Source organism: Petromyzon marinus, chromosome 72 (genome assembly GCF_048934315.1).
Source record: "Petromyzon marinus isolate PM22_M1 ecotype Great Lakes invasive population chromosome 72, UKy_Petmar_22M1.pri1.0, whole genome shotgun sequence".
NCBI classification, from domain to species: Eukaryota; Metazoa; Chordata; class Hyperoartia; order Petromyzontiformes; family Petromyzontidae; genus Petromyzon; species Petromyzon marinus.
Window position 1 is genome coordinate 2,953,904 of NC_133738.1, and position 26,256 is coordinate 2,980,159.

Consider the following 26,256-nt stretch of genomic DNA (forward strand, 5'->3'; position numbering starts at 1 on the left):
ACTATACACTACACTACTATAAACTACACTATACACTACACTATACATTACACTATACACTACACTATACACTACACTATACACTACTATACACTACACTATACACTACACTATACACTACACACAACACTATACACTACACTATACACTACACTATACACTACACTACACTATACACTACACTATACACTTCACTATACACTACTATACACTACACTATACACTACACTATACACTACACTATACGCTACACTACACTACACACTACACTACACACTACACTACACACTACACTATACACTACACTACACACTACACTATACACTACACTATACACTACACTACACACTACACTACACACTACACTATACACTACACTATACACTACACTTCTATAAACAGGAACTTCAATTCCCGTTGAATTTTAACCGCATTAATATTCATTAGAATCTTCCGCACGCGATTGGTCCTCCCCAGTTCATTACGCAAGAACCTCATTAAATATTCATTAGCCGCCTCGGCACGCGATTCGCCGTCCGAATCAACCCTAATTAATATTCATGACAGATCTCAGGCACGCGATTGGCCGCCCGAGATCAAATCTAATGAATATTCATGAGCTTCCTCGGGCACGCGATTGGCTGCCCGTTGGTTGCTTAGGCCCGCCGGCTCCCCCGCCCCCACCCCCATCCGTTGCTAGGCGTGTAGCGGAAGTGGTGGGGCGGGGGGAGTGGGTGGGGGGTGTGTCCGGTTTGTCCCCGCCCCCCCCTGCGTCACCTATATAAGGTCCGGGTACCCGTGGTGAGAAACCGCAGACCGTGTGGGAATTGGTTCCGGGTTGTTGTCGTTTCGTTCCCCCCCCCTCACTCATCACACGTGTGAGTCTCTCTCTCTCTCTCCGGCTCTCGATAAATCACTCCTCTAATCAATCGCTCCGATCGATCGATCGATTGGAATCATTAGCAGCAATGGTTGTCCTGCTTGGCGACGTCTTTCCCAACTTCGAGGCCGACTCGTCGGTGGGGAAAATCAAGTTGCACGAATGGCTTGGAGATTCGTGAGTAGAGCTTGCGTGTGTGTGTGTGCACCTAGCCTGGCACCGTGGGGATGTCACCGCTCACTCGCCCTTTCACTCACTCACCCACTCGCTCACCCACTCGCTCACCCAGCCACTCACTCACTCATCCACTCACTCACTCACCCAGCCACTCACCCACTCACTCACTTAGCCACTCACTCATCCACTCACTCACCCAGCCACTCACTCACTCACCCACTCATTAACTCACCACCACCATCACTCCCCATGACCATCATCACCACTCACCACCACTCACCATAACCACAACCACCACCGTCACCACCACCATTACCACAACCACCATCACCACCATTACTACCATCACCCAGATGATGCAGTGGGGGGCACAGGTGGTACACCTAGCCTGGCACAGCAGTCAACCCATGGCACCTGCTGGGTCTGTCACGTGACCTCGTACACCTAGCCTGGCACAGCAGTCAACCCATGGCACCTGCTGGGTCTGTCCCGTGACCTCCTCCTCCTGCACCTAGCCTGGCACAGCAGTCAACCCATGGCACCTGCTGGGTCTGTCACGTGACCTCGTACACCTAGCCTGGCACAGCAGTCAACCCATGGCACCTGCTGGGTCTGTCCCGTGACCTCCTCCTCCTGCACCTAGCCTGGCACAGCAGTCAACCCATGGCACCTGCTGGGTCTGTCACGTGACCTGCACCTAGCCTGGCACAGCAGTCAACCCATGGCACCTGCTGGGTCTGTCACGTGACCTCCTCCTCCTGCACCTAGCCTGGCACAGCAGTCAACCCATGGCACCTGCTGGGTCTGTCACGTGACCTCGTACACCTAGCCTGGCACAGCAGTCAACCCATGGCACCTGCTGGGTCTGTCCCGTGACCTCCTCATGTACCTAGCCTGGCACAGCAGTCAACCCATGGCACCTGCTGGGTCTGTCACGTGACCTCCTCATGCACCTAGCCTGGCACAGCACTACAACCCAGGCCTCCTGCTGGGTCTGTCCCGTGACCTCCTCCTCATGCACCTAGCCTGGCACAGCAGTCAACCTACCCCCTATGGCAATGTATAGGGGCTAGAGTCCCCTGTGTATAGGGGGTCCCCTGTGTATAGGGGGTCCCCTGTGTATAGGGGGTCCCCTGTGTATAGGGGGTCCCCTGTGTATAGGGGGTAGGGGGTCCCCTGTGTATAGGGGGTAGGGTCCTCTGTGTATAGGGGTCCCCTGTGTATAGGGGGTAGGGTCCCCTGTGTATAGGGGGTAGGGTCCCCTGTGTATAGGGGGTAGGGTCCCCTGTGTATAGGGGGTCCCCTGTGTATAGGGGGTAGGGTCCCCTGTGTATAGGGGGTCCCCTGTGTATAGGGGGTAGGGTCCCCTGTGTATAGGGGGTAAGGTCCCCTGTGTATAGGGGGTAGGGTCCCCTGTGTATAGGGGGTCCCCTGTGTATAGGGGGTAGGGTCCCCTGTGTATAGGGGGTCCCCTGTGTATAGGGGGTAGGGTCCCCTGTGTATAGGGGGTAAGGTCCCCTGTGCATAGGGGGTAGGGTCCCCTGTGTATAGGGGGTAAGGTCCCCTGTGTATAGGGGGTAGGGTCCCCTGTGTATAGGGGGTAGGGTCCCCTGTGTTTAGGGGGTCCCCTGTGTTTAGGGGGTCCCCTGTGTATAGGGGGTCCCCTGTGTATAGGGGGTCCCCTGTGTATAGGGGGTAGGGTCCCCTGTGTATAGGGGGTAGGGTCCCCTGTGTATAGGGGGTAAGGTCCCCTGTGTATAGGGGGTAGGGTCCCCTGTGTATAGGGGGTAAGGTCCCCTGTGTATAGGGGGTAAGGTCCCCTATGTATAGGGGGTCTCCTGTGTATAGGGGGTAGGGTCCCCTGTGTATAGGGGGTAGGGTCCCCTGTGTATAGGGGGTAGGGTCCCCTGTGTATAGGGGGTCCCCTGTGTATAGGGGGTAAGATCCCCTGTGTGTAGGGGGTCCCCTGTGTATAGGGGGTCCCCTGTGTATAGGGGGTCCCCTGTGTATAAGGGGTAGGGTCCCCTGTGTATAGGGGGTAGGGTCCCCTGTGTATATGGGGTCCCCTGTGTATAGAGGGTAAGATCCCCTGTGTGTAGGGGGTCCCCTGTGTATAGGGGGTCCCCTGTGTATAGGGGGTAGGGGCCCCTGTGTATAGGGGGTCCCCTGTGTATAGGGGGTAACGTCCCCTGTGTATATGGGGTCCCCTGTGTATAGGGGGTAGGGTCCCCTGTGTATAGGGGGTAGGGTCCCCTGTGTATAGGGGGTGCCCTGTGTATAGGGGGTAGGGTCCCCTGTGTATAGGGGGTAGGGTCCCCTGTGTATAGGGGGTCCCCTGTGTATAGGGGTAAGGTCCCCTGTGTATAGGGGGTAAGGTCCCCTGTGTATAGGGGTAGGGTCCCCTGTGTATAGGGGTAGGGTCCCCTGTGTATAGGGGTAGGGTCCCCTGTGTATAGGGGGTCCCCTGTGTATAGGGGGTCCCCTGTGTATAAGGGGTCCCCTGTGTATAGGGAGTCGGGTCCCCTGTGTATAGGGGTCCCCTGTGTATAGGGGGTCCCCTGTGTATAGGGGATAGGGTCCCCTGTGTATAGGGGATAGGGTCCCCTGTGTATAGGGGGTAGGGTCCCCTGTGTATAGGGGGTAGGGTCCCCTGTGTATAGGGGGTAGGGTCCCCTGTGTATAGGGGGTAGGGTCCCCTGGGTATAGGGGGTCCCCTGTGTATAGGGGGTCCCCTGTGTATAGGGGGTCCCCTGTGTATAGGGGGTCCCCTGTGTATAGGGGGTAGGGTCCCCTGTGTATAGGGGGTAGGGTCCCCTGTGTATAGGGGGTCCCCTGTGTATAGGGGGTCCCCTGTGTATAGGGGGTCCCCTGTGTATAGGGGGTCCCCTGTGTATAGGGGGTCCCCTGGGTATAGGGGGTAGGGTCCCCTGGGTATAGGGGGTCCCCTGTGTATAGGGGGTCCCCTGTGTATAGGGGTAGGGTCCCCTGTGTATAGGGGTAGGGTCCCCTGTGTATAGGGGGTAGGGTCCCCTGTGTATAGGGGGTAGGGTCCCCTGTGTATAGGGGGTCCCCTGTGTATAGGGGGTCCCCTGTGTATAGGGGGTCCCCTGTGTTAGGGTGTCCCCTGTGTATAGTGGGTCCCCTGTGTATAGGGAGTCGGGTCCCCTGTGTATAGGGGGTCCCCTGTGTATAGGGGGTCCCCTGTGTATAGGGGATAGGGTCCCCTGTGTATAGGGGGTCCCCTGTGTATAGGGGGTAGGGTCCCCTGTGTATAGGGGGTAGGATCCCCTGGGTATAGGGGGTCCCCTGTGTATAGGGGGTCCCCTGTGTATAGGGGTAGGGTCCCCTGTGTATAGGGGGTAGGGTCCCCTGTGTATAGGGGGTCCCCTGTGTATAGGGGGTCCCCTGTGTATAGGGGTAGGGTCCCCTGTGTATAGGGGGTCCCCTGTGTATAGGGGGTCCCCTGTGTATAGGGGGTCCCCTGTGTATAGGGGGACCCCTGTGTATAGGGGGTCCCCTGTGTATAGGGAGTCCCCTGTGTATAGGGGGTCCCCTGTGTATAGGGGGTAGGGTTCCCTGGGTATAGGGGGTCCCCTGTGTATAGGGGGTCCCCTGTGTATAGGGGGTAGGGTCCCCTGTGTATAGGGGGTCCCCTGTGTATAGGGGGTCCCCTGTGTATAGGGGGTCCCCTGTGTTAGGGGGTCCCCTGTGTTAGGGGGTCCCCTGTGTATAGGGGGTCCCCTGTGTATAGGGGGTCCCCTGTGTATAGGGGGTCCCCTGTGTATAGGGGGTCCCCTGTGTATAGGGGGTCCCCTGTGTATAGGGGGTAGGGTCCCCTGTGTATAGGGGGTCCCCTGTGTATAGGGGGTTGGGTCCCCTGTGTATAGGGGGTAGGGTCCCCTGTGTATAGGGGGTAGGGTCCCCTGTGTATAGGGGTAGGGTCCCCTGTGTATAGGGAGTAGGGTCCCCTGTGTATAGGGGGTCCCCTGTGTATAGGGGGTAGGGTCCCCTGTGTATAGGGGTAGGGTCCCCTGTGTATAGGGGGTGGGGTCCCCTGTGTATAGGGGGTGGGGTCCCCTGTGTATAGGGGGTAGGGTCCCCTGTGTATAGGGGGTCCCCTGTGTATAGGGGGTCCCCTGTGTATAGGGGGTCCCCTGTGTATAGGGGATAGGGTCCCCTGTGTATAGGGGGTCCCCTGTGTATAGGGGGTAGGGTCCCCCGTGTATAGGGGGTAGGGTCCCCCGTGTATAGGGGGTAGGGTCCCCTGTGTATAGGGGGTAGGGTCCCCTGTGTATAGGGGGTAGGGTCCCCTGTGTGTGTAGGGGGTAGGGTCCCCTGTGTGTGTAGGGGGTCCCCTGTGTATAGGGGGTAGGGTCCCCTGTGTGTGTAGGGGGTCCCCTGTGTATAGGGGGTAGGATCCCCTGTGTGTGTAGGGGGTCTCCTGTGTATAGGGGGTAGGGTCCCCTGTGTGTGTAGGGGGTCCCCTCTAACAAAGACTCCAAAATGCAGCCTCACTCTGACTGGGCAGTCGCCAGCAAGTGGGAAAACCACGTGACTCTGTGTGTGTGTGTGACTGTGTGTGTGTGACTGTGTGTGTGTGACTGTGTGTGTGTGTCTGACTGTGTGTGTCTGACTGTGTGTGTGTGACTGTGTGTGTGACTGTGTGTGTGTGTGACTGTGTGTGTGTGTGACTGTGTGTGTGTGTGACTGTGTGTGACTGTGTGTGTGTGTGTCTGACTGTGTGTGTGTTTCTGACTGTGTGTGTTTCTGACTGTGTGTGTGTGTGGCTGTGTGTGACTGTGTGACTGTGTGTGTGTCTGACTGTGTGTGTGTGTGTCTGACTGTGTGTCTGACTGTGTGTGTGTGTGTGTCTGACTGTGTGTGTGTGTGTGACTGTGTGTCTGACTGTGTGTGTGTGTGTGTGTGACTGTGTGTCTGACTGTGTGTGTGTGTGTGACTGTGTGTCTGACTGTGTGTGTCTGACTGTGTGTGTCTGACTGTGTGTGTGTCTGACTGTGTGTGTGTCTGACTGTGTGTGTGTCTGACTGTGTGTGTCTGACTGTGTGTGTGTCTGACTGTGGGTGTGTCTGACTGTGTGTGTCTGACTGTGTGTGTGAGTGACTGTGTGTGTGTCTGACTGTGTGTGTGAGTGACTGTGTGTCTGACTGTGTGTGTGTGACTGTGTGTGTGTGACTGTGAGTGTGTGTGACTGTGTGTGTGTGACTGTGTGTCTGACTGTGTGTGTGTCTGACTGTGTGTGTGACTGACTGTGTGACTGTGTGTAACTGTGTGTGTGTGACTGTGTGTAACTGTGTGTGTGACTATGTGTGACTGTGTGTGTGTGTAACTGTGTGTGTGTAACTGTGTGTGTGTAACTGTGTGTGTGTGTAACTGTGTGTGTGTGTAACTGTGTGTGTGTGTAACTGTGTGTGTGTGTGTAACTGTGTGTGTGTGTAACTGTGTGTGTGTGTAACTGTGTGTGTGTGTAACTGTGTGTGTGTGTGTGTAACTGTGTGTGTGTGTGTAACTGTGTGTGTGTGTGTAACTGTGTGTGTGTGTGACTGTGTGTGTGTGTGACTGTGTGTGTGTGTGACTGTGTGTGACTGTGTGTGACTGTGTGTGTGACTGTGTGACTGTGTGTGACTGTGTGTCTGGCTGTGTGTGTGTGTGAGACTGTGTGTGTGTGTGTGAGACTGTGTGTGTGTGTGTGACTGTGTGTGTGTGTGACTGACTCTGTGTGTGTGTGTGACTGACTCTGTGTGTGTGTGTGACTGACTCTGTGTGTGTGTGTGACTGACTCTGTGTGTGTGTGTGACTGACTCTGTGTGTGTGTGTGACTCTGTGTGTGTGTGTGACTCTGTGTGTGTGTGACTCTGTGACTGACTGTGTGTGACTCTGTGACTGACTGTGTGTGACTCTGTGACTGACTGTGTGTGACTGTGTGTGACTGACACTGTGTGTGACTGTGTGTGACTGACACTGTGTGTGACTGACTGTGTGACTGACTGTGTGTGAGTATGTGACTGTGTGTGTGTAGTTGGGGAGTGTTGTTCTCACACCTAGCTGACTTCACACCAGTCTGCACTACCGAGTTGACTCGTGACTGTCTGTGTGTGTGACTGTGTGTGTCTGTGTGTGGCTGTGTGTGTCTGTGTGTGTAACACTGTGTGTGTGACTGTGTGTGTGTGACTGTAGTTGGGGAGTGTTGTTCTCACACCCAGCTGACTTCACACCCGTCTGCACCACCGAGTTGGCTCGTGACTGTGTGTGTGACTGTGTGTGTGTGACTGTGTGTGTGTGACTGTGTGTGTGTGTAACACTGTGTGTGTGTGTAACTGTGTGTGTGTCTGTGTGTGACTGTGTGTGTGTGTGTGACTGTGTGTGTGTGTGACTGTGTGTGTAACACTGTGTGTGTGTGTGTGTAACACTGTGTGTGTGTGTGTAACTGTGTGTGTGTGACTGTGTGTGTGTGACTGTGTGTGTGACTGTGTGTGTGACTGTGTGTGTGTGTGACTGTGTGTGTGTGTGTGACACTGTGTGTGTCTGTGACTGTGTGTGTGTGTGTGTGACACTGTGTGTGTCTGTGACTGTGTGTGTGTGTGTGTGACACTGTGTCTGTGTGTGTGTGTGACTGTGTGTGTGACACTGTGTGTGACACTGTGTCTGTGTGTGTGTGTGACTGTGTGTGTGACACTGTGTATGTGTGTGACACTGTGTGTGTGACTATGTGTGTGTAACACTGTGTGTGTGTGTAACACTGTGTGTGTGTGTAACACTGTGTGTGTGACACTGTGTGTGACTGTGTGTGTGACTGTAGTTGGGGAGTGTTGTTCTCACACCCAGCTGACTTCACACCCGTCTGCACTACCGAGTTGGCTCGTGACTGTGTGTGTCTGTGTGTGTGTCTGTGTGTGTGACTGTGTGTGTGTAACACTGTGTGTGTAGCACTGTGTGTGTAACACTGTGTGTGTGTGTGACTGTGTGTGTGTGTGTGACTGTGTGTGTCACTGTGTGTCTGTGACTGTGTGTGTAACACTGTGTGTGTGTGTCTGTGTGTGTGACTGTGTGTGTGTGTGACTGTGTGTGTCACTGTGTGTCTGTGACTGTGTGTGTAACACTGTGTGTGTGACTGTAGTTGGGGAGTGTTGTTCTCACACCCAGCTGACTTCACACCCGTCTGCACTACCGAGTTGGCTCGTGTGTGTGACTGTGTGTGTGACTGTGTGTGTGTAACACTGTGTGTGTGACTGTGTGTGTGTCTGTGTGTGTGACTGTGTGTGTAACTGTGTGTGTGTGTGTGACTGTGTGTGTGACTGTGTGTGTGACACTGTGTGTGTGACACTGTGTGTGTAACACTGTGTGTCTGTGTGACTGTGTGTGTGACTGTAGTTGGGGAGTGTTGTTCTCACACCCAGCTGACTTCACACCCGTCTGCACCACCGAGTTGGCTCGTGACTGTGTGTGTGTGTCTGTGTGTGTGTGTGACTGTGTGTGTGTGTCACTGTGTGTGTCACAGTGTGTGTGTAACAGTGTGTGTGTGTGTAACAGTGTGTGTGTGTGACTGTGTGTGTGTGACTGTGACTGTGTGTGACTGTGTGTGTGTGACTGTGTGTGTCACTGTGTCTGTGTGTGTGTGTCACTGTGTGTGTCACAGTGTGTGTGACTGTGTGTGACTGTGACTGTGTGTGTGTGTGTGACTGTGTGTGTGTGTGACTGTGTGTGTGTGTGACTGTGTGTGACTGTGTGTGTGTCTGTGTGTCTGTGTGTGTGACTGTGTCACTGTGTCTGTGTGTGTGTGTCACTGTGTGTGTCACAGTGTGTGTGTAACAGTGTGTGTGTGTGTAACAGTGTGTGTGTGTGTGACTGTGTGTGTGTGTGACTGTGTGTGTGTGACTGTGTGTGTGTGTGACTGTGTGTGTGTGTGACTGTGTGTGTGTGTGACTGTGTGTGTGTGTGACTGTGTGACTGTGTGTGTGACTGTGTGACTGTGTGTGTGACTGTGTGACTGTGTGTGTGACTGTGTGTGTGACTGTAGTTGGGGAGTCCTGTTCTCACACCCAGCTGACTTCACACCCGTCTGCACTACCGAGTTGGCTCGTGACTGTGTGTGACTGTGTGTGTATGTGACTGTGTGTGTGACTGTGTGTGTGACTGTGTGTGTGTGTGTGTGACTGTGTGTGTGTGTGACTGTGTGTGTGTGTGACTGTGTGTGTAACACTGTCTGTGTGTGTGTAACACTGTCTGTGTGTGTGTGTAACACTGTGTGTGTGACTGTGTGTGTGTGTAACACTGTGTGTGACTGTGTGTGACTGTGTGTGTGTGACTGTAGTTGGGGAGTGTTGTTCTCACACCCCGCTGACTTCACACCCGTCTGCACCACCGAGTTGGCTCGTGACTGTGTGTGTGTGTGTGTGACTGTGTGTGTGTCTGTGTGTGTAACACTGTGTGTGACTGTGTGTGTAACACTGTCTGTGTGTGTGTGTCTGTGTGTGTAACACTGTGTGTGTGTGACACTGTGTGTGTGTGACACTGTGTGTGTGTGACACTGTGTGTGTGTGACACTGTGTGTGTAACACTGTGTGTGACTGTGTGTGTGTGTAACACTGTGTGTGTGACTGTGTGTGTGTGTGACACTGTGTGTAACACTGTGTGTGTGTGACACTGTGTGTAACACTGTGTGTGTGACTGTGTGTGTGACTGTGTGTGTAGTTGGGGAGTGTTGTTCTCACACCCCGCTGACTTCACACCAGTCTGCACCACCGAGTTGGCTCGTGACGTGTGTGTGTGTGACTGTGTGTGTGTGACTGTGTGTGTGTGACTGTGTGTGTGTGACTGTGTGTGTGTGTAAAACTGTGTGTCTGTGTGTGTGTGCGACTGTGTGTGTGTGTGTGTAACACTGTGTGTGACACTGTGTCTGTGTGTGTGACTGTGTGTGTAACACTGTGTGTGTGACTGTGTGTGTGTAACACTGTGTGTGACTGTGTGTGTAGTTGGGGAGTGTTGTTCTCACACCCCGCTGACTTCACACCCGTCTGCACCACCGAGTTGGCTCGCGCTGCATCCCTCCACGCCGAGTTCCAGCAGCGTGGAGTCAAAATGTTGGGGCTGTCTATCGACTCGGCAGAGTCTCACCGAGAGTGGGCAAAGGTGGGTGGGTGAGTGGGTGGGTGAGTGGGTGGGTGGGTGAGTGGGTGGGTGAGTGAGTGGGTGGGTGAGTGAGTGCGTGAGTGAGTGGGTGAGTGAGTGGGTGGGTGGGTGAGTGGGTAGGTGGGTGGGTGAGTGGGTGAGTGGGTGGGTGAGTGGGTGGGTGGGTGAGTGGGTGGGTGAGTGTTGGGGCTGTCTATCGACTCGGCAGAGTCTCACCGAGAGTGGGCAAAGGTGGGTGGGTGGGTGAGTGAGTGGGTGGATGAGTAAGTGGGTGAGTGGGTGAGTGGGTGGGTGGGTGAGTGGGTGGGTGGGTGGGTGAGTGGGTGGGTGGGTGAGTGGGTGGGTGGGTGAGTGGGTGGGTGGGTGGGTGAGTGGGTGGGTGGGTGAGTGGGTGGGTGAGTGGGTGAGTGAGTGGGTGGGTGGGTGAGTGGGTGGGTGGGCGGGTGAGTGGCTGAGTGGGTGAGTGAGTGAGTGGGTGAGTGGGTGGGTGAGTGAGTGGGTGGGTGAGTGAGTGAGTGGGTGAGTGAGTGAGTGGGTGAGTGAGTGGGTGGGTGAGTGAGTGGGTGAGTGTTGGGGCTGTCTATCGACTCGGCAGTCTCACCGAGAGTGGGCAAAGGTGGGTGGGTGAGTGGGTGGGTGAGTGGGTGGGTGGGTGGGTGGGTGGGTGAGTGAGTGGGTGGTAGGGTGAGTGGGTGGTAGGGTGGGTGGGTGAGTGAGTGAGTGAGTGGGTGGTAGGGTGGGTGGGTGAGTGAGTGAGTGGGTGAGTGAGTGGGTGAGTGGGTGAGTGAGTGGGTGAGTGAGTGGGCGAGTGGATGAGTGAGTGGATGAGTGAGTGGGTGGGTGAGTGGCTGAGTGGGTGAGTGAGTGAGTGGGTGAGTGAGTGGGTGAGTGGCTGAGTGGGTGAGTGAGTGGGTGAGTGAGTGGGTGAGTGACTCTGTGGATGGCTCACCGGGTGAGGGACTCCCCCAGGACATCGTGGCGTTCATGGGCTCTGCCCCCGGCACGGCGCTGCCCTTCCCCATCGTGGCGGACGAGAATCGCCGCCTCGCCGTGGAGCTGGGCATGCTGGACCCCAACGAGGTGGACGGGCGTGGCATGCCGCTCACCGCTCGCTGTGTGAGACGCTCACCCACCCACTCACTCATCCACTCACTCACCCACTCACTCATCCACTCACTCATCCACTCACTCACTCATTCACTCATTCACTCACTCACTCATCCACTCACTCACCCACTCACTCATCCACTCACTCATCCACTCACTCACTCACTCACCTACTCACTCATCCACTCACTCACCCACTCACCCACTCACTCATTCACTCATTCACTCATCCACTCACTCACCCACTCACTCATCCACTCACTCATCCACTCACTCATCCACTCACTCACCCACTCACTCATTCACTCATTCACTCACCTACTCATTCATCCACTCACTCACTCTTCCACTCACTCACTCATCCACTCACTCACTCACTCATCCACTCACTCACCCACCCACTCACTCACTCACTCACCCACTCACTCATCCACTCACTCACTCACTCACCCACTCACTCATCCACTCACTCACTCACTCACCTACTCACTCATCCACTCACTCACCCACCCACTCACTCACTCACCTACTCACTCCTCCACTCACTCACTCATCCACTCACTCACCCACTCACTCATCCACTCACTCATCCACCCACTCACTCACCCACTCACTCACCCACTCACTCATCCACTCACTCATCCACTCACTCACTCACTCACCCACTCACTCACCCACTCGCTCATCCACTCACCCACCCATTCACCCACTCACTCACCCACTCACTCACCCACTCACTCATTCACTCACTCACCCACTCACCCACCCATTCACTCACTCACCCACCCACTCACTCACCCACTCACTCACCCACTCACTCATCCACTCACTCACTCATCCACTCACTCACTCATCCACTCACTCACTCATCCACTCACTCACTCATCCACTCACTCACCCACTCACTCACCCACTCACTCATTCACTCACTCACCCACCCATTCACCCACTCACTCACCCACTCACCCACTCACTCACCCACTCACCCACTCACTCACCCACTCACTCATTCACTCACCTACTCACTCACTCACCTACTCACTCACTCATTCACTCACCTACTCACTCGCCCACTCACCCACTCATTCACTCATTCATTCACCTACTCACTCACCCACTCACTCACTCACCCACCCACCCACTCACCCACCCACTCACCCACCCACCACTTCTCCGAGTGCGAGTGCTGTGTTTTATCTCCCCTCGCAGGTGTTTGTGATTGGCCCAGACAAGCGGCTGAAGCTGTCCATCCTCTACCCCGCCACCACAGGCCGCAACTTTGATGAGATCCTCCGAGCCATCGACTCCCTGCAGCTCACGGCAGCCACTCAGTCGGCTACTCCCGTGGACTGGAAGGTGCAGACTGGTGGTGGTGTGGGTGGTGGTGGTGGTGGTGGTGGTGTGGGTGTGGGTGGTGGTGTGGGTGGTGGTGTGGGTGGTGGTGGTGGTGGTGGTGGTGGTGTGGGTGGTGGTGTGGGTGGTGGTGTGGGTGGTGGTGGTCGTGGTGGTGGTGGTGGTGGTGTGGGTGGTGGTGGTCGTGGTGTGGGTGGTGGTGGTGTGGGTGGTGGTGGTGTGGGTGGTGGTGGTGTGGGTGGTGGTGTGGGTGGTGGTGGTGGTGGTGGTGGTGGTGGTGTGGGTGGTGGTGTGGGTGGTGGTGGTCGTGGTGGTGTGGGTGGTGGTGTGGGTGGTGGTGTGGGTGGTGGTGTGGGTGGTGGTGTGGGTGGTGGTGGTGTGGGTGGTGGTGTGGGTGGTGGTGTGGGTGGTGGTGGTGGTGGTGGTGGTGGTGTGGGTGGTGGTGTGGGTGGTGGTGTGGGTGGTGGTGGTGGTGGTGGTGGTGTGGGTGGTGGTGTGGGTGGTGGTGTGGGTGGTGGTGTGGGTGGTGGTGTGGGTGGTGGTGTGGGTGGTGGTGTGGGTGGTGGTGTGGGTGGTGGTGGTGGGGGTGGTGGTGGGGGTGGTGGTGTGGGTGGTGGTGTGGGTGGTGGTGTGGGTGGTGGTGGTCGTGGTAGCAGCATCGTCAGTAGCAGCATCGTCAGTAGCAGCATCGTCAGTAGCAGCATCGTCAGTAGCAGCATCGTCAGTAGCAGCATCAGTAGCAGCATCATCATCAGCAGTAGCAGCAGTAGTAGTAGCAGCAGTGGTAGTAGTAGCAGCAGTGGTAGTAGTAGCAGCAGTGGTAGTAGTAGCAGCAGTGGTAGTAGTAGCAGCAGTGGTAGTAGTAGCAGCAGTGGTAGTAGTAGCAGCAGTGGTAGTAGTAGCAGCAGCGGTAGTAGTAGCAGCAGCGGTAGCACCATCATCATCAGCAGCAGTAGCACCATCATCATCAGCAGCAGTAGCACCAGCAGCAGTAGTAGCATCATCATTAGCAGCAGTAGTAGCATCATCAGCAGCAGTAGTAGCAGCAGTAGTACCATCATCAGCAGCAGTAGTACCATCATCAGCAGCAGTAGCAGCAGCATCATCAGCAGCATCAGCAGCAGTAGCAGTAGTAGCAGCATCATCAGCAGCAGCAGCAGTAGTAGCAGCAGCAGTAGCAGCAGTGTGCTTATAACCGGCTCCAGTTTAACAGCAGAGGTCTCACTCCGAATCAGTCGAGCGGCAATATCTTTTCATCGGTTGCGTAACGCTGTGTGGAAGCTACCTGGTCTGTCGCTCCGCAGTAAGCTTCAGGTCTTCTCGGCCACGGTCATTCCCTCCCTTCTCTACGCTTGCGAAACGTGGACCCACCTAATGGAACATCTTCGCCGGTTAGAAACATTTAGGCTAGCCTGCCTACGATCCATCCTGGGTTTAACCAGGCTGGATTGTGTGAGGAGCTCGCAAATCCTTGAAAGATCTGGGCAAGGTCCCATCGGTGAGCTCCTCCGGCAGGCAAGGCTGCGATGGCTGGATCATGTAGCCCGCATGCCCAGCCACCGCATGCCGAAACAGCTTTTGTTTGGCCGGATTCAGGGGGCTAAGCGGGCGCGGCACGGGCTAGAGAAGAGATGGAGTGATGTGGTACAGGAGGACGTGGAGCTGAGTGGACTTGCCGATGACTGGTACCAGCGGTGTCAAGATCGGCCTCTGTGGAGGAGGCTCGTGAAGGATGCTACTGGGCAGTTGGAGGCAGTCGCCCTCCAACAACAATGGAGGACGGAGGAGCGACGCTCAGAACAACGAGCGGAGCGCCGGGTGGCTAAAGCACAGCAGGTTGGCACAGTAGGGGGCACAGGTGGTGCATCAGCCAGTCATCTCAGTCAGTCGACCCGTGGCACCTGGGTCTGCCCCGTGACCTCCTGCCAGCGGGCGTTCGACACTTCACATGGCCTCAGGGTGCACATAGCCTGGCACAAGCGTCGTGGTGACGTCACCGCCACTTAGTGGCGAATGGCGGTTGTTGTTGTTGTATGTGTGTGTGTCTGTCTGTCTGTGTGTGTCTGTGTCTGTGTGTGTCTATCTGTGTGTGTGTGTGTCTATGTATGTATCTGTGTGTGTTTGTATCTGTGTGTGTGTGTGCATCTATGTATGTATATCTGTGTGTGTATCTATGCATCTATGTATGTATCTGCATGTGTGTATGTATCTGTGTGTCTGTATCTGTGTGTCTGTGTGTATATCTGTGTGTCTATGTATGTATCTGTGTGTGTCTATGTATGTATCTGTGTGTGTATGTATGTATGTATCTGTGCGTCTGTCTGTGTGTGTGTATCTATGGATGTGTGTGTCTATGTGTGTATCTGTGTTTGTGTATCTATCTATGTGTGTATCTGTGTGTGTGTCTCTATCTATGTGTGTATATCTGTGTCTGTGTGTGTGTATCTGTGTGTGTGTGTCTATGTATGTATCTGTGTGTGTGTCTCTATCTATGTGTGTATATCTGTGTGTGTGTGTGTATCTATCTATGTGTGTATATCTGTGTGTGTGTGTGTATCTATCTATGTGTGTATATCTGTGTCTGTGTGTATCTATGTGTGTGTGTATCTGTGTGTGTGTGTGTATCTGTGTGTGTATATCTGTGTGTGTGTATCTATCTATGTGTGTATATCCGTGTCTGTGTGTGTGTATGTGTGTGTATCTATCTGTGTGTGTGTATCTATCTGTGTGTGTGTATCTATCTGTGTGTGTGTATCTGTGTGTGTGTGTGTATCTATCTGTGTGTATCTGTGTGTGTGTGTGTATCTATCTATGTGTGTGTATCTGTGTGTGTATCTGTGTGTGTGTATCTGTGTCTGTGTGTGTGTATCTATCTATGTGTGTCTGTGTGTGTCTATGTATGTATCTGTGTCTATGTATCTGTGTGTGTATCTGTGTGTGTGTGTATCTGTGTGTGTGTGTATCTGTGTGTGTATCTATCTATGTGTGTATCTTGTGTGTGTGTATCTATCTATGTGTGTATATCTGTGTCTGTGTGTGTATCTGTATGTGTGTGTGTGTGTATCTGTGTGTGTATCTATGTGTGTGTATCTATGTGTGTATCTGTGTGTGTGTGTGTATCTGTGTGTGTGTATCTGTGTCTGTGTGTGTGTGTATCTATGTGTGTATATCTGTGTATGTATCTGTATCTGTGTGTGTATCTATGGATGTGTGTATCTGTGTGTGTGTGTGTCTCTGTGTGTGTGTCTCTGTGTGTGTGTCTCTGTGTGTGTGTATCTGTGTGTGTGTATGTGTGTGTGTATGTGTCTGTGTGTGTGTATCTGTGTGTGTGTGTAGAAGGGTGAGCGAGTGATCGTCCCGCCCAACGTCCCCGACTGCGACCTGCAGCGTCTCTTCCCGCACGGCGTGGAGACAACCCATCTCCCTTCTGGCCGCCCCTACCTCAGATACGCACGCACGGGCCCATAGACACACACACACAGACACACACACACACACAGACACATACACACACACATACACACACACACAGACACACACACACACACATAGACACACACACAGGTAGACACACAGATATACACACACACATACAGATACACACACACACAGATACACACACAGACACACACACAGATACACACACACAGATACACACACACAGAGACACACACACAGAGACACACACACAGAGACACACACACAGAGACACACACACAGAGACACACACACAGAGACACACACACACACACAGATACACACACACACACAGATACACACACACACACAGATACACACACACACACACAGACACACAGACACAGAGACACAGAGACACAGACACAGACACACACACAGATACACACACACACACGGACACACACACACAGATACACACACACAGACACACACACACACACGGCGTGGAGACAACCCAGCTCCCTTCTGGCCGCCCCTACCTCAGATACGCACGCACGGGCCCATAGACACACACACACACAGACACACACACACACAGACACACACACACAGACACACACACACAGACACACACACACAGACACACACACACAGACACACACACATAGACACACACACACAGATACACACGCACACAGATACACACACACACACACAGACAGACACACACACACACAGACACACACACACGGCGTGGAGACAACCCAGCTCCCTTCTGGCCGCCCCTACCTCAGATACGCACGCACGGGCCCATAGACACACACAGGTAGATACACACACAGATACACACACACACAGATACACACACATACAGATACACACACATACAGATACACACACACAGACACACACACACAGACACACACACACAGACACACACAGATACAGACACACACAGATACAGACACACACAGACACACACACAGACACACACACACAGATACACACACACACACAGATACACACACACACACAGATACACACATACAGACACACACACAGACACACACACACACACAGATACACACACACACACAGATACACACACACACACAGATACACACACACAGATACACACACACACACAGATACACACATACAGACACACACACACACACAGACACACACACAGACACACACACACACAAGGCGTGGAGACAACCCAGCTCCCTTCTGGCCGCCCCTACCTCAGATATGCACGCACTGGCCCATAGACACACACACAGGTAGATATACACACATAGACACACACAGACACAGACACATAGACACACACACATAGACACACACACACAGATACACACACACAGATACACACACACCCACAGACACACACACAGACACACACACAGACACACACACAGAGACACACACACAGAGACACACACACAGAGACACACAGATACACACACACACACAGACACACACACAGAGACACACACACAGATACACAGACACACACACACAGGTAGATACACAGACACACACAGACACACATACACACACACAGACACACAGATACACACACACACATACACACACACAGGTAGACACACAGATAGACACACAGATAGACACACATACACACACACAGACATACACACACACACACGGCGTGGAGACAACCCAGCTCCCTTCTGGCCGCCCCTACCTCAGATACGCACGCACTGGCCCATAGACACACACACACACACAGACACACACACACACACATAGACACACACACACACAGACACACACACAGACACAGACACACACAGGTAGACACACAGATAGACACAGACAGACACAGACAGACACAGACACACACACACACACAGACACACAGATACACACACACACACACAGATACACACACACAGATACACACACACACAGACAGATACACACACAGACACACACACACACACGGCGTGGAGACAACCCAGCTCCCTTCTGGCCGCCCCTACCTCAGATACGCACGCACTGGCCGATAGATACACACACACACACATAGACACACACAGAGACACACAGACACACATAGACACACACACAGGTAGACACACACACACAGACACACACACACAGATACACACACACACAGACAGATACACAGATACAGACAGATACACAGATACACACACACGCATAGATACACACAGACACACACAGATACACACAGATACACACAGACACACACAGATACAGGTAGATATACACACACACAGACACACACATAGACAAAGATCAAAGACAAAGATCCCCCATATAGCCTTAACAGACTGTAGGGGCAAGTGCTGTTAGCGAGCACCTATGAAGGCCGGAACGGTACACGAGGGGGTGGGTGGCCAGCACCACGCCCGACCGCCTTTGTCTCCCCAGTGGCAATGTTTACACACCGCACCAGGTACTCATGTGAGGCTGAGTCGACCTAGGGGAGGCCCGGGACCGGTTCAGATAATCGTCACTGGTGTTGGCCGTGAGCGGGAATCGAACCCGGGTCGCCAGGTTCATAGCGCAGTGTAGCGCTAACCACTACACTATCGCTCCCCACACAGATACACACAGACACATAGACACACACATAGACACACACAGACACATACACAGATACACAGACACACAGACACACAGACACAGACACACACACAGACACACACACAGATACACACACACACACAGATACACACACACACACAGATACACATACACACACATAGATAGACACAGATACACACAGACACAGATACACACAGATACACACACAGACACAGATACAGATACACACAGATACACACACAGACACAGATACACACACACAGATACACACACAGATACACACACACAGATACACACACACAGATACACACACACAGATACACACACACAGATACACACACAGATACACACACAGATACACACACAGATACACACACAGATACACACACAGATACACACACAGATACACACACAGATAGACACACACACACAGATACAAGCAGATACACACACACAGATACACACACACACACACAGATACACACACAGATACACACAGATACACACACAGATACACACACAGATACACACACAGATACACACACAGACACACACACAGACACACACAGACACACACAGACACACACAGACACACACACAGACACACACAGACACACACACAGACACACACAGACACACACAGACACACACACAGACACACACAGACACACACAGACACACACAGACACACAGACATACACAGACACACAGACATACACACAGGTAGACACTCAGACACACACAGACACGAGGTGCCCTGATGATGATATGGCGATGATTGAATTGCTGATTCTCTATTTTGATGGTCGTGGTGGTCTTGGTGGTTGTGACGATGGAAATATTTACTAAATTCTACGAATAAATAAATTGGTGATGGGAAATTGCCTGTGGTGGTGCTTGTGTGTGTGTGTACACTGTGTGTGTTTACAATTATTAAGAACCTTCATGATGGTGAGCGGGCCCAGGTAAAACTACGTGGCCGGGAGTCCGAGCCATTCCCTGTACAACTTGGGGTGCGACAGGGATGTCCTCTGGCTCCCACATTATTTAACATCTATTTTGACCACGTAGTTCGTGAAGCCTTCAAGAGCTGTACCGGGGGAATCTCCATATGGTACAGATATAATGGGAGGCTGATCGATGCCCGGGTGCGGTCAAGGGATGGCTCCCTATTGCTCAACCACGTTATGTATGCCGATGATTTGGTAATTGCTGTTCATTCAGAGGAGGAGTTGGAGGTGCTGCTGCTGAGACTGGAGCATGCCACTAAGAGGTGGGGCCTTACCATCAGCCCCACCAAAACTAAGCACCTGCCTGGGTATTTTGTACCATCGGACACTCCACCCCAACAACTCCCAATCGGTGATGGGGCATTTGTGGAGAGAGTGGAGAGTTTCCCATACCTGGGCAGTGTGCTCATGACCAGCTCCGGTTTAACAGCAGAGGTCTCACTCCGAATCAGTCGAGCGGCAATATCTTTTCATCGGTTGCGTAACGCTGTGTGGAAGCTACCTGGTCTGTCGCTCCGCACTAAGCTTCAGGTCTTCTCGGCCACGGTCATTCCCTCCCTTCTCTACGCTTGCGAAACGTGGACCCCCCCTAATGGAACATCTTCGCCGGTTAGAAACATTTAGGCTGGCCTGCCTACGATCGATCCTGGGTTTAACCTGACTGGATTGTGTGAGCTCACAAATCCTCAACATCTGGGCAAGGTCCCATCGGTGAGCTCCTCTGGCGGGCAAGGCTGCGATGGCTGGGTCATGTAGCCCGCATGGCCAGCCACCGCATGCCGAAACAGCTTTTGTTCGGCCGGATCGAGGGGGCTAAGCGGGCGCGGCACGGGCTAGAGAAGAGATGGAGTGATGTGGTACAGGAGGACGTGGAGCTGAGTGGACTTGCCGATGACCGGTACCAGCGGTGTCAAGATCGGCCTCTGTGGAGGAGGCTCGTGAAGAACGCTGCTACTGGGCAGTTGGAGGCAGTCGCCTTCCAACAACAACGGAGGGCGGAGGAGCGACGTTCACAACAACGAGCGGAGCGCCGGGTGGCTAAAGCACAGCAGGTTGGCACAGTAGGGGGCACAAGTGGTGCATCAGCCAGTCATCTCAGTCAGTCGACCCGTGGCACCTGCTAGGTCTGCCCCGTGACCTCCTGCCAGCGGGCGTTCGACACTTCACGTGGCCTCAAGGTGCACATGGCCTGGCACAAGCGTCGTGGTGATGTCACCGCCACTTAGTGGCGAATGGCGGTTGTTGTTGTTGTGTATGTGAGTGTGTGTGTAGTGTGTGTGTAGTGTGTGTATCTGTGTGTGTACACGGTGTGTGTGTATCTGTGTGTATCTGTGTGTGTGTGTACACGGTGTGTGTGTATCTGTGTGTGTGTGTGTGTGTACACGGTGTGTGTGTACACGGTGTGTGTATCTGTGTGTATCTGTGTGTGTGTGTGTACACGGTGTGTGTGTATCTGTGTGTGTGTACACGGTGTGTGTGTATCTGTGTGTGTGTGTACACGGTGTGTGTATCTGTGTGTGTGTGTGTGTGTACACGGTGTATGTGTGTGTACATGGTGTGTGTATCTGTGTGTATCTGTGTGTGTGTGTACACGGTGTGTGTGTATCTGTGTGTGTGTACACGGTGTGTGTGTATCTGTGTGTGTGTGTGTGTACACGGTGTGTGTGTATCTGTGTGTGTGTGTGTACACGGTGTGTGTGTATGTGTGTGTGTGTACACGGTGTGTGTGTATCTGTGTGTATCTGTGTGTGTGTGTGTACACGGTGTGTGTGTATCTGTGTGTATCTGTGTGTGTGTGTGTACACGGTGTGTGTGTATCTGTGTGTGTGTGTGTACACGGTGTGTGTGTATGTGTACACGGTGTGTGTGTATCTGTGTGTATCTGTGTGTGTGTGTGTACACGGTGTGTGTGTGTGTACACGGTGTGTGTGTATCTGTGTGTATCTGTGTACACGGTGTGTGTGTATGTGTACACGGTGTGTGTGTATCTGTGTGTGTGTACACGGTGTGTGTGTATCTGTATCTGTGTGTGGCGAGTGGTAGTGTAGTAGTGGTGAGTGCTATGAACCCGGCGACCCGGGTTCGATTCCCGCTCACGGCCAACACCAGTGACGATTATCTGAACCGGTCCTGGGCCTCCCCTAGGTCGACTCAGCCTCAAATGAGTATCCACCATCCACACCACCATCAACATCCTGATCACCATCAACACCACAACCATCAACTTCAGGATCTCCATCAACACCACCACCACCATCACTACCCTCATCAACACCACCATCAAAATCATCAGCACCACCATCCACACCATCAATACCATCACCACCATCAACTTCACCACCACTACCATCATCACCATCAACTTCACCATCACCACCACTACCATCATCACCATCAACTTCACCATCACCACCACTACCATCATCACCATCAACTTCACCATCACCACCACTACCATCATCACCATCAACTTCATCATCACCACCACTACCATCATCACCATCAACTTCACCATCACCACCACTACCAACACCATCAACTTCACCATCACCACCACTACTACCAACTTCACCACCACTACCAACACCATCACCACCACTACCACTACTACCAACTTCACCATCACCACCACTACCAACACCATCAACTTTACCATCACCACCACTACCAACTTCATCATCACCACCACTACCATCATCAACTTCACCATCACCACCACTACCATCATCAACTTCACCATCACCATCAACTTCATCATCACCACCACTACCATCATCACCACCACTACCATCATCAACTTCATCATCACCACCACTACCAACACCATCAACTTCACCACCACTACTACCAACTTCATCATCACCACCACTACCATCATCAACTTCACCATCACCACCACTACCATCATCAACTTCACCATCACCATCAACTTCATCACCACCACCACTACCACCAACTTCACCACCACTACTACCACCACCACCACTACTACTACCACCACCACCATCAACTTCACCATCAGCACGACTCCCACCACCAACTTCACCACCACAGAGACGAGGAGGATGTGATGGTGGTGATGGTGGTGATGATGTTTTTATTAAGTTACAAACAGCGCCGCCGCCGCTGCGCGGATTTCCAGTGACCATCCCAAAGACTCTCAGCTGGGGGCAGGGAACAAGACACACCAAGTGGGTGGGGGTTTGTGTGTGGGTGTAGGTGTGTAGGTGTGGGTGTGTAGGTGTGTGGTTGTGTGTAGGTGTGTGTGGGTGTGTATAGGTGTGTGTAGGTGTGGGTGTGTGTAGGTGTGTGTGGGTGTGTGCGTGTGTAGGTGTGGGTGTGTAGGTGTGTTGTTGTGTGTCGGTGTGTGTGTGTAGGTGTGTGTGTGTGTGTAGATGTGTAGGTGTGGGTGGGTGTGTGTAGGTGTGGGTGGGTGTGTGTAGGTGTGTGTGGGTGTAGATATGTAGGTGTGTAGGTGTGTGTGTGTGGGTGTGTAGGTGTGGGGGTGTGTGTGTGTAGGTGTGTGGTTTGTGTAGGTGTGTGTGTGGGGGTGTGTAGGTGGGTGTGTGTGTAGGGGTGTGTGTATGTGTAGGGGTGTGTGTGTAGGTGTGTAGGTATGTGGATGTGTGTGGGTGTGTAGGTGTGTGTAGGTGTGTGGGTGTGTGAGTAGGTGAGTGGATGGGTAGTTTGGTGAGTGAATGTGGTGTGTGTGTGAATCCGTGGGTGAGTGGTTGTGTGGGTGAGTGGGTGTGTGGGTGAGTGGGTGTGCGGATAGTTGGTGAGTGGGTGAGTGGTTCTGGTGAGTGGTTTTGGTGAGTGGGTGAGTGTGGTTGGTGAGTGGGTGGGTGAGTGGGTGGTTGAATGGGTGAGTGGTTGAATGGGTGACTGAGTGAGTGGGTGGGTGAGTGAGTGAGTGGGTGAGTAAGTGGGTGAGTGGTTGAGTGGGTGACTGAGTGAGTGGTTGAGTGGGTGAGTGAGTGACTGGGTGAGTGGTTGAATAGGTGACTGAGTGAGTGGGTGAGTGAGTGGGTGAGTGGTTGAGTGATTGAGTGGGTGAGTGGGTGGGTGAGTGAGTGGTTGAGTGGGTGAGTGAGTGGATGTGTGGGTGAGTGAGTGGTTGAGTGGATGACTGAGTGGGTTGAGTGTCAACGCAGTGCTGTGACTTTTCCAGTGTTGAAGCCGTTTTCGAGACGAGAATTCAATACATTCACACAAAGACAAAGCTCCCCCGTGTAGCTTCTAGCAGGGCTGTAGGGGCAAGTTCTGTTAGCTAGCGAGTAGCAGCAGCAGTGTCTATGTACTACACACACCACACACATAGACAAAGCTACCCCAGGTAGCCTCTGGCAGGGCTGTAGGGGCAAGTGCTGTTAGTAGCGAGTAGCAGCAGCAGTGTCTATGTACTACACACACCACACACAGACAAAGCTCCCCCAGGTAGCCTCTGGCAGGGTTGTAGGGCCAAGTGCTGTTGGTAGCGAGTAGCAGCGCTACCTATGAGGGCTACCAGCACCACGCCCGGCCGCCTTTGTCTCTCCTCAGCGGCGACGTTCACTACTCTCCACCACCGCTACACCATGCGACTCATTTCAGGCCGAGTCGACCTAGGGGGTGTTCACCTCCACGGGACGGAGGCCGTGAGCGGGAATCGAACCTGGGTCTAACCGCGGCGCCACCACTCCACACACACACACAGTCACTCTCACATAGTCACACACACACACAGTCACACACACAGAGTCACTCACACACACAGTCACACACACACAGTCACTCACACACACAGAGTCACTCACACACACACAGAGTCACTCTCACTAACATAGTCACACACACACAGAGTCACTCACACACACACAGAGTCACTCACACACACATACAGTCACTGACACACACACAGATTCACTCTCACTCACAGTCACTCACACACACACAGAATCACTCTCACACACACACAGAGTCACTCACACACACATACAGTCACTGACACACACACAGATTCACTCTCACTCACAGTCACTCACACACACACAGAATCACTCTCACACACACACAGAGTCACTCACACACACATACAGTCACTGACACACACACACAGATTCACTCTCACTCACAGTCACTCACACACACACAGAATCACTCTCACACACACACAGAGTCACTCACACACAGAGTCACTCTCACTCATACACACACAGTCACTCACTCACATACACACAGAGTCACTCTCACACACAGAGTCACACACACACAGTCACTCTCACACACACACAGAGTCACTCCCCACTCTCACAGAGTCACTCTCACACACAAGAGTCACACACACAGTCACTCTCTCTAACATACACACAGAGTCACTCACACACACACACAGTCACTCTCACTAACATACAGTCACTCACACACAGTCACTCACACAGAGTCACTCTCACACAGAGATACACTCTCTCTAACATACACAGTCACTCTCACTCACACACAGTCACACACACACAGAGTCACTCACACACACAGAGTCACTCTCACTCACATAGTCACTCACACACACACAGAGTCACTCTTACTCACATACAGTCACTCACACACAGTCACTCACACACACACAGAGTCACTCTCACTCACATAGTCACTCACACACAGTCACTCTCACTCACATACAGTCACTCTCACTCACATAGTCACTCACACACAGTCACTCACACACACACAGTCACTCACACACACACAGTCACTCTCACATACACTCACACACACACAGTCACACAGATTCACTCTCTCACAGATTCACTCTCACTAACAGTCAATCACACACAGTCACTCTCACTCACATACAGTCACTCACACACACAGAGTCACTCACACACAGATTCACTCTCACTCACATAGTCACTCACACACACATTGAGTCACTCACACACAGTCACTCACTCACATACACACTCACACACAGTCACTCACTCACATACACACCGAGTCACACACACAGAGTCACTCTCACATACAGTCACACACACACAGATTCACTCTCACAGATTCACTCTCACTAACATAGTCACTCACACACACACAGATTCATTCACACACAGAGTCACTCACACACAGAGTCACTCACACACACACAGAGTCACTCTCACTCACATAGTCACTCACACACACAGATTCACTCACACACATACAGTCACTCCCCACACACACAGAGTCACTCTCAATCACATACAGTCACTCACACACACACAGTCACTCTCACACAGAGATTCACTCTCTAACATTCACACAGTCACTCACACACACACACAGATTCACTCTCACTAACATACACACAGTCACACACACAGATTCACTCACACACAGATTCACTCACACTAACATACACACAGATTCACTCTCACTAACACACACACAGATTCACTCTCACACAGAGTCACTCTCACTAACATACAGTCACTCACACAGAGATTCACTCACACACAGTCACACACACACTGTGATTCACTCTCTCTAACATACACACAGATTCACTCTCACACAGATTCACTCTCACTAACATACACACAGATTCAC

At 52.8% G+C, this 26,256-nt stretch overlaps 1 protein-coding gene across 1 annotated transcript; it reads left to right on the forward strand.

Moving 5' to 3' along the window:
- The first annotated feature begins 792 nt into the window (after positions 1 to 792).
- PRDX6 (peroxiredoxin 6) lies at positions 793 to 19,566 on the forward strand. Its single transcript, XM_076055661.1, has 5 exons — positions 793 to 1,057; positions 10,048 to 10,204; positions 11,174 to 11,320; positions 12,521 to 12,667; positions 16,001 to 19,566. The coding sequence occupies exons 1-5, from the start codon at positions 969 to 971 to the stop codon at positions 16,130 to 16,132; spliced, it is 672 nt and encodes a 223-aa protein (XP_075911776.1). The 5' UTR covers positions 793 to 968; the 3' UTR covers positions 16,133 to 19,566.
- Positions 19,567 to 26,256: the final 6,690 nt, after the last annotated feature.